The sequence below is a fragment of the Austrofundulus limnaeus genome, unplaced genomic scaffold (assembly GCF_001266775.1).
Source record: "Austrofundulus limnaeus strain Quisiro unplaced genomic scaffold, Austrofundulus_limnaeus-1.0 Scaffold122, whole genome shotgun sequence".
NCBI classification, from domain to species: domain Eukaryota; kingdom Metazoa; phylum Chordata; class Actinopteri; order Cyprinodontiformes; family Rivulidae; genus Austrofundulus; species Austrofundulus limnaeus.
The window spans coordinates 819287-829702 of NW_013952524.1; the positions used below are offsets into that span (position 1 = coordinate 819287).

A 10416-nucleotide genomic window follows, 5' to 3' on the forward strand; every position below is an offset into this window, starting at 1 on the left:
TATGAAATACAAATACTACTTAAGTACAGTCCTTTTATTTTAATGATTATGTCCTGCTGGAGTGTAACATGATTTGTTTGTACACAAACTAATACAGTACCAGAATTTTTCATATTTATGCTTCTCATTCAACCACAATTAAATTCACTCTATCTAGGAGGCACAATTTATATGGGTAGTATTTATTTTTTACAATAATAAGCTGGAATGAAAACAAGCATAAATTAAATAAAAGTAACAACTTTCTACTTCTTGCCTTTTTTTAAATGTAAGGAGTAAAAAGTACAGATAACTGTATGGAAATGTAAAAAGTTGAAGTAAAAATTAGGCTGAAAAATAATTACTCAAGTAAAGTACAAATACCCAAAAATTCTACTTAAGTACAGTAACAAAGTATTTGTACTTAGTTACTTTACAACTCTGATGAGATGTCAAAGTTAATTACAACTCGCCCTTTGAGGGTCACCATAATGCTCTGTGAAAATGAATGAGACCCCCGTTTTATACACTTTCCTGTTCTAAAGCTAAATAAAGATATTGCAAGARGAATAAGGTTGAAGTTGAATATTTTATTTGCAAATGAAAGAGTAATAACTCAGAGGTCGTAAAAATATACATTTTTTTACTTGTGATATTTACATGGATTGATTTCATCAAACAAACAAACAAACAAAAGTCTTTAACTTTAGAAAAACCAAAGAGAATGCACATCAGAAAAACAGATGAGTAAAGTAAATAAAAGTGTCTTCCATTTCTTTTTCAGCTGAGCCTGTCTCCCCACCCCAACACTGAAACACTGCAGTCGAGAGAAACAGCCAACCTCTGATTTCACACAGACCAATGACGAATGTGGCACACAAAAAAGTGCAAAGTACATGATGGAAACATTTGAAAAACAGCAAAGAAAAATGACAAAAATAAAGCGTCTTAAGTTTTTTTTTGTGTGGTTATATTTACAATTTAAGATGTTTACTTTTATTTTTTAAATCGATTACAGTTATGTTACATCAAAGCAAAGCATTCCCGTTCATCTGCTCAATCTTCTAAGACATGCAGGTACCTTTGCTAGCTGTATTTGTCTTCCTTACCTTCTTGAGGTGGAATTAAGCGCCATCCACCTCCATTCTTAAAAAGTAATAAGACGTCACATTCTCTTTTACTGACAGACAAGGCCAAACCACAAATCTCCCTGCTCAGCAGCTTTATTCCGAAATAAAACTGCCTAATGGAACGTAAAATACTGTAGCTACATGAGATTCATACTCCTATCATGTACGGCGGGATGACCATTAACGATTTAACTGCACCTCTGAGTGTTGATAACAAGATAAAATGTAGTGCTGATGGATATTCTTTCAAAGGATGAGATTTGACGAGCTGCTGATACTCTGAGCCGTGGCGTGTGTTAAGACTTTCCTCCTCCGCACAAAGAACTGACAAGAGTAACATTTGTTGAGGGAAAAAAAAGGGGGGGGGGTGACACAAAGTGGGATGCAATGCAAGGGTTCATAAACTGGGGAATCTGCCACCTGAGACTTGCAAATGCAGGAAGGGAAATCAAAAGGAAAAAAAAAGGCTTGGAAAAATTTAACAGCTGGAAGATTCGCCGTGCCCCATCGTTCACTTCCATTGCTACTTTCGTCTGCTCAGGAGAGAATTTTAATGACAAAAGCCCCACAGTCCTGACTCAGTAACAAACCTGTTAGATCTCTCTCAGATTCCCTCTACCACTCTTGTAGATTCCAACAAAAGAAGGGGAAAAAAAGTCTTTTGGCGTATGCAATCAAGATTGTTGAAATGCACAGCAGTGTCTGATGCTCTGTAAGTGCATGGAGTGGTGCGTTGTGTTTGGTTGCCATAGCTGATTTTATGTGTGTGTGTTGGTGTCCTCTGAGTGATGCAGTATAGAGTGTCCTATTCTGTGATGCTTTTAGTATCCTGGTTCCATCAGTCAGGCATAATACCTCCAGACTTTCGATCCATCACATTGATTCTGAAGGAGTAGAAATAAGAGGGAACAGTATTTGAGCTTTTGTTTGTGCAAACGATGTGGGCGTCTGTTGAGTGTGTGTGTGTGTGTGTGTGTGTGTGTGTGTGTGTGTGAGTGTGTCAGTGTGTACATGAAGCGCAAAACTGCATTCTTGTGCACATAAGCACATTTGTACTGGTTGATGTGTATGTATGGACACATTGTACTGGTTTTTATTGTGCGTATGTATATGTGTGTGTGTGTGTGTGTGTGCACCTTGAGATGCCATCAGTACTCCCAGGAACGAGTGCATTCTATGTTAAGAGACAGAAGAAAGGAGAGAGTACAAGTAGCCTCCGGAGCTGATGAAAGTTATGAATTATGGACGGTCTTTGTTTCAAGACGCCGCCCACGCAAGCGAAYACACGACTGTGGTCTGTGAAGCCAAAATCAGCTGGCATAAAAAATAAAATAAAAAATAAAAACTCAGCTCAAACTATAAAAAGAAACACTGCCAGTGATGTACATTTGGACAGAGGTTACTTTGCATGACTGCTTCCTTCACACTCAATGAAAGGCTAACTTCAGAATGTGTGGGTGTGGCCCGGGGGCTTACACTAAATTTACATGCACACACCCACACATACACACACATTTACAAGCATGCAGGCACGGAAGTTTGCGCACACAGCCTCCCTCTCTCTCCCCCACCGTCCCTCCCAAACGCACACAGAGTCACCTCTCTGGTCCAAAATGAACTGCTGTCGCMGGTTAAATACAGAAAGGCGTTATTTATTTTCCCAAATTTCCCTCGCAGTTACGTTAGGTGTGAAATCCCATGTGTGAAATCAAACAACACATGTTTTCCAGGCAGATGCTGCAGATTTAAGATTTGAAAAGTGACCAAATCCTCTCTAATGGTCCAGAGAGAAACATTATAATTATTATGAGCTGCAAAGTGAAAGTGTGGACCATACTGCTATGATACTTTACTACGTTTAAAACAGCAGTGTTAAAATGTGTCCTGAGTATATAGAATAATGAGTTTAAAAGTAAAAAAAAAAACATATAGAAAATACAAGATGGATAAGTGATAAAAAAAAGCTATACAACTTGTGTTTAACTAAAGTGTTGGGCCAGCATGTGCATGCATGCCTAAACCTTTTTTTAAAGAAATTGTCCACATTAAATAGTTTAGGTATTGACTACTCTGCTCAACAACACAATCAACAAAAATGCCAAAATACCCATGCCACACCATTAAGAGGCAATAATGTTGATGTTCCAAGACATAAACACTAAAGAAGAACATTCTGAGCACTGCGAACAATTCTGCTAAAGTCATTCGAATTTGTTTTGTTTTTGACATAATTTCTTGATTTTATTTCTTAYTCATTACTTTTTCCAGCTCAAACTTAAAGTTTAATGGTAACCAAGTTAAGGTGCAGKCTAAGAAAAAATAAATACCGAGCAGTATGGTGCCATGCAATGTTTGATTCATTTCAGAATTGTTAGATTTCAAGTCTGCACTAACGCCAATAAAATTAAATCCCCAATATGTTTGTAAAAATCTCAGTTATTCAAAGCAATAACTCTGCAGGTGAACGAGAGGTGAAAACATAACGAATAACTCTACAGGTGAACGAGAGGTGAAAACATAACGAGTTTTGTAAACTATCTTATTTGTGTGGAAAAAGTTCTGTTGAAGGTGCTAAAGAAGTTTGCAGTTTGCACTGGTTACAAAGTTTCTTGTAAATGTTTATGTSGTTTGAGATCTGGAAATATTTAAGGCAAATTAATTAATGATCATTGATGTTTCGATGGTTATGTTGTCATCTTGAATGAGATGTAGCTCATCAGGTTCAGTGTACTTCAGCAATTTAAAACTAAATTAAACCATTTATAACAGCTGCAGTTTTTGAGTGTTGCTTCACTCTAAAAARAGAAAAGACAACCCAGAGTTGTTAAAAACCTTGTTTTTTCCTCAATTTGTCACCCAATTGCATCTGTTATTCACGTTTTTTAAGATTTGACTCATTGTATTTTATTGTTCAACAGTAAGGACAGATTGAACTTAGCCAAAGCAAACATTAAAACACAGTGGTGGCCGTGGTGAAGAATTCCTTCCAATTGCTTTCATTGGAAACAATGAACTCCACAGGTCAAATGGGATTCTGGACAGCAGTTTTGGTTATAATATGGTTTGAACCCAACAGAACGAATTATATTTTTCTGCRTTCACATTCCATCCCATGAAATACTTGCTTCACATGAATGTGAATGATGAAACTACCACAGATGACATCAGAAAAAAAAGACACTTGGATTAAATCCACTTTGGGTTTTTTCACTTGACTCTTTTTGTAAGAGGAAGATTTCCTCTCATATACCCTTACTGTTAAATAAAATGACATCATGTGCATATATCTATCAGTATGTACAATATAAAACAAGACTGATTACAGAATGTACAGTACATAGTCCTGTGGCATGGGATTACGTTCTCACCATTCACTCTGCTCGGTGATCCCTTTGCATCCTCCCTTACTGGGGCACATTTCTGAAGTTGTTCCAGCATTTCCTGCTGTTGACCCTCTGAGCTGCTTGTGAACAGAGATTTAACCACTGGTGTGCTGAAGATAAGGACCAAGAAAGAAACTATCAAAAAGAAGAGGGGAGTACAAAGGCACACTAGATAGGCTACTTATCCTTTTGTCAGCTACTTTGAACCAAAATGTGACAGGTCTGTCTGAGGGTACAACTACGACATTGCTCAAAACTTCCATTAACCATGCAAGTGATTTGGTGAGACAGCAATCAAGAGCCACACCACCGTTATGGTTCCAAGGATAGTATTGACAGTGATAGCATACAAACCCTATATGATTGGATTATCTCTTCATTCAGACATACAGTGTTATAGTTAAATTTGATGTTGTGGTCAATTCTATGTGCCTTAACCCGATGAAGAACCATACAGGCTGGAAATATTGAAATCTCCTAAGTTACATCACACATTCAGGTTGAAAGAATTTGGCTTCAGTTCAGAAACAAAGTAGGTAGAAAGAAAAAAAAAAGTTAAACCAAAACCAGTATTAAACCATTTTAGGGTTTGGTGGCACTTCTTAATATGGATAATTGGACACTTGGCTGTCTGTCACCCTTTACAACCTGCTCAGGGAGAAGAGAGAACAGAGACAAAATAAAGGAGAGTCCAGCTGGTCTAACTTATCCCTATATTTAAAGTATTACTATATGTCTATTAAATACTAGTAAATTATTCAATGGAGAATATTTGGTACTGGAATAGGACCATGTAGATAGGACGTGGGAAGGGGAGTAACGAGTCCACTGATTTGATGTCACCAGTCAATGCTACATCCTTATACTTGAGGTTTTCCCTGCCGACTGATGGAGCAGATGAGCCGTTTGCGAGCCAGCTGAGTCAGTCTCAGGACAGCTGTGGTTTCTCCTGGGTTCCTTATGAGAGCACAAAAGACCGAGCGCACTGGAGCAGATGATGCGCATGCCACACACCGTGCCTGTCCACATGGATGGGCACAATCGCCCAAGCCCATGGGGTGCAAAGCGGTTTGTGGGTTTCTGAGCAAATGCTGGAGGTGGCCACACAGAGGTGAAGAGTGACATTAATCAGAGAATCACCTCAAACTCTTATCTTTTTGCTAAAAAAGAATCTAAACGTGGCAAACATGCTTGCACTTTCTTCTTCGCAGCTTCTAACTGTCACGTGTTCACCTTGTACAACTTGTGGCAACCACAAGTTTGGACGGAGCCACTCTTCACTGGTTTTCCTGTCTCACTTATTCCCTTGACTGAATTCCTAATCCTTTGATTTGATAAATAAATAAAAGCTCTCTTGGCGTCATATTCCACCTCAATGCACATCTCAGTGCCTTCTAAACCCAAAAGAAGGACCTCAGAAACAAAGTTCTGCCTTCAGCCACGAGACAAATTTTTCCACGTCGGATCTCTGCTTCTTTCTTTGTTTTTGTTTTACGTAATTCAGAAGGGGCAAGCATGTCTTATTTCCCTTTTTTAATTATGCATTCATTAAAGTACTTTTGAACTGATAGTATTGAGTCTTTTAATTACATCCTTTAACTAGTTGCATTTCTTTGTTTATGGAAGAGTCTCAGTCTTTGGGGAAAGGGGAGCTAAATGGCTTGGGGAGGGGTAGGAGTCTTACATGGCTGCAGGATGGAGAAGGGGGGTTGGCTTTCAGTCCTACACAGTCTGAAAGGCCTTGGTCTGGGCTGGGACCATAAGGGTTGGGGGTGTTGGGCCAGACATGTTCCTGGAGTTGAATTTGGGAGTGGTGGGGGGTTCGGGGGTCTTGGGAGGTACCACTGAGGTGTAGGCTGGAGGGGACTGGGGAAAGCCTGGAGGCTGTCCGTTTTCCTTGAGAGCTGCGACGGCAGGTGGACGTGGGCGGTGGCCGCGCTGGGTGCAGTTGTGCACCATTGACTGGGTGGAGGAGGCGCCGGACCGCGAGCTGCCAGAGCGGGATGAGGACAGAGAATTTGGCTTCACCAGCTTGGCCTTGGGAGCCTCGGCATCTTCCCTGTAAACGGAAACAGAGCAAACAAACATGATAACGCTGGTTTAATTTAATAATAACTCTTGAAACAGAGAGAAAGACTCTACCTTCCCCCTCCCTTGACGAACAAACAAGTGCAAGACAGTTCTGTTCTATTTCTAAGCTATTCTAAGGCTTAACACATGTGGGACWTGTATTTTGGTTGGCGGTTCATGCAATTCATGAGATAACCTGCAGCTGCTGAAATTTGTGAAACACATTTGCATGGAATAATAAAATCTGCAAAAATGACTAGTTCCTCAGACAAAATTGAGCAGTGGTTGTGTGTGTGTGTGTGTGTGTGTGTGTGTGTTGGGGGTGGGGGTTGCTGAAGAAAACTTTCCCTTAGAATTCTGTTTTCATGGTTTTTAATGACAAAATAAAACTTTACCAGTAAGCATAAAAACATGTGCATACGTAGCACCTGCATGGTAATGACTGATCGTAGGTTTTTTTTTTTTTTTCATTTTTGTGAAACTGCCGTACTTTGCATTGTGATATTTACTTGGTTTGATATTTAAAATCGAGAATATCTGAACAAAAAATCAGAAATAGATTTGGGTATATATTGCTATCCTCCAAGTTGCACAAAAGAAGTGTCCTAGCTAAAAAWAWWAWWAAAAAAACAACAGTAAATAAATTGGAATCCAATGTATTGCCATGAGGTTTGGTAGAGCGCATTAATGGAAAAACACAGATTCTTAACATTGTAGAAAAGCAAAACAAAAAAAGCAAAACAAAACACTTCATCATATTTACATTATTTAATCAAAGCTTTTTTTCAGTCATACTGCATTGTTCATTAGGATAATAYATTCAACCTAAACAGCTGCAGTCTTTCACAAAAACAAAAACTTGGTGAAAGATTTATATATTATTTAAATATACAAATGTAAATGTGTACATGCCATTGTCTATTAGAAATAGATTTGTGAAGTGTGGTTCTATGAAGAGATTATGAGTAGACAGTAGCTACCTGTTGTAGATAGCCCTTTGAACAACTTCATTTCAGAGAAGCAGRTTACTTCTGATCAGATAATTTACCTAATGATTAATTTGAGAGGGGTGAAGATCATAGGACATTTCTGCCACCTTAAAACATGTCTAATCTAAAAAAAAATGATTAATGGAACATGTTGAGTGTTAGCAGCCAATGTTACACTTGTGAAAAAAAAAACTTAGAAGTATTTAGCATTGTTGTCATTTGCAGAAACATCTACAATATTTATTGATTGTTTATAGACTTTCCACAGAATCCCATTTCAAAAATTCTTATGCTTTTAGGTCATGTCGAGTCCAGCAGATCAAATCTTCACCCTCTAAGCTACTGCTACTCCTTCACATTAAAATAAGCCAGATAAGGTGGTTTGGACATTTGAATAGGATGACTTCTGGAAGTGTCTTCTCATTGTGAGGTTTTCTGGGCATGTCACCAAGGGACCCCAGGCAGACCCCGAACCATGGATAAGCAGTGAACGATGGATGATTGAATAGATGAATAGATGGATAAGCAGTGACACAAACACAAGTACATGCTTAATCCGGTATTTGGAGATACCTACCCACACCTACCTACCTACAATTTGTKTAACAGGAATCTTTTATATAAAAAGGAGAAATAAACACCCATAAAATCCTGAATATATTATCATTATATTATATTATATTATATTATTATATATATTATTATAAAACAGAGTGTGTATTTACATGTATATACAAAGTGCCTGTGTTTTTATTGAGCCAGTGTTGTCATTTCTGCAACATGCTAACTGAGCTTTGATCAATAAAACATGAAACACACATACACACACAAAACATTTCAAATCTACAAAAAAAAAAAAAAAAAAAAAAAAAAGTGGGCCAATCATAAATCAAAAAGGAAAATATTATGACTGAACCTGATCTCGTTGGGGGTCTCTTCCTCTTCGTATTTCTTTTTTTCTTTCTTCCGGAAGACAAGCCAGATGATTAATATGACGATGAAGACTCCGAGGGATATTCCCACCACGGCACCCGCCACCATCCCAACATCCCTCACATCTGTYGGTAAGACAGGAGGCATTGATGAGAGGAAGATACACTCATTCTCTCTGGAGAAATAATATTCATAGTGTTCATCGTTAGTTTTAAATTCAGAAATGTGTCTTCCACAAGCTCATTTAATAAATAAAACTACTTCCTCTTTTTCATGTCACAATATTTAAATTTACTTCCACCGCTTAAAAAAAATGTTTCTGCTGACCTCTTAATCCCAATGTTATTTTTTTCCCACACACTTTGACCCRGTCCTGGGACTTTCAATCAAAACATTAGTGTGACATGACAACACGATGATTGGAGCAGTGATGGTTACCAGCAGCCACCACTTTAAGTGTCCAAACACAATGGGAGGATAAGAAGGGTGACGATAGAAAAATAAAYGAAGAAACTGGGAACAAGTGGATTTCCAGCTCCAGTTTAKAACAACTCACGCTGCATTGGGACTTCGATGGTGCAGTTTTCCTCTCCCACGTCATTGCTCGCCGTGCACCTGTAGACACCTGTGCTCTCCATGGTGAGATTTCGCAGTGTGACAATCTCAGGGTTCTTCAGATCTGGGGAATGAAAACAAGTCTTTTTATTTTGCACCATATTAATAGATATACAACTGGATACAGTACAGGATACTCTTCATGCTGAAGCAGAAGCGGGCGTGATAGAGACCTGTAGCCCCCGTGGGATATTCAGTCATCACCAACACTGACAACCATGTGGTATTACCTTTCACTACCCATAAATAATGGCTGCTGCGTGTTACCATCCAATGAAAACTAATTAAACTGAACAGGTGGTGTTTGGTGGATGTCATTATTTGGACATTTTTCGTCTGGAAACTGGCTGTCATGGATGCCAGTTGACCAGTGAAGTGAAAACGGAGACAGGGATGTTATTATTATGGGGCCGTTTTTTTATCTGTCTAAAGAATTAACTAAAAGTGTCACACAACTATCTTTCCTGCTATATACAATCTGTGATTTTTAGACTTTCTTACATTCGTGGCATGAGCCTGTGATTTTTGCAGCCTTAAGAAAAATATCAGAGTATTCAGATTTTTATAACAGAAATGCATATAATGCTACTTCCAGCTAAATAATATTACATAGTGCTTAATGAAGACTTTTTATGGATATAACAAAAATAATGCCTATTAAGATATTTAAWGTAATTTCAATTTTAAATCACAAACACCAACAAGGTTGGTTTGTGCCAAAATTCAAGTGTGTACAGTAGCCAGAAAGGAAACTACCCTTACTTTACGTGCTTGTTAAAAATTAATTTATGATTGGTAGGTTGTGCATTTTATACACCCATTTGTTTTTACAAGGTTTTTTTTTTAAAACCAATGTTTGCAACAAGTGACAAGAGGTTGGGACTGCAGGAATTAATTTAAGTGTGACAGTGTCAATGACAAAAAAACAACAAAAAACAAAACAAAACAAAAAAACATACAGGTGTAGTAGGTGTAGGTCAGTAATTCCATTTAAGGTAAAGGTGCTTTATTTGTCATCAGTGTATGTTTCCACACAATGACGAAATTGTGCTCTGCATTTAACCCATCCACACCCAAGTGGAGCAGCAGGCAGCCATGTGAGGCGCCCGGGGAGCAGTTAGGATTAGGTGTCTTGCTCAAGGACACCACGACATGTGGGTATGGCGGGGAGTCGAACCTAAGACTTTCGGGTCCCAAGCCGGCTGCTCTACCACTACACCACAGCCTCCCCTTTTTTTCACCCATTCACACTCACATTCACACTCTGATGATGGCAAACTACACTGTAGCCACAGCTGCCCTGGGGCACACTGACAG

The 10416-nt window shown here is 38.6% G+C and overlaps 1 protein-coding gene across 1 annotated transcript in view; it reads right to left on the minus strand.

The window, feature by feature from the left end:
* Positions 1-549: 549 nt before the first annotated feature.
* Positions 550-10416, minus strand: part of clmpb (CXADR like membrane protein b) — a gene marked incomplete at its 5' end in the record, with an annotated part of 97351 nt that continues 87484 nt past the window's right edge. The window contains 3 exon segments of the mRNA XM_014015076.1: positions 550-6551; positions 8468-8609; positions 9041-9163. Coding sequence (XP_013870530.1) covers positions 6215-6551; positions 8468-8609; positions 9041-9163 — 602 coding nt within the window. The 3' untranslated portion in view covers positions 550-6214.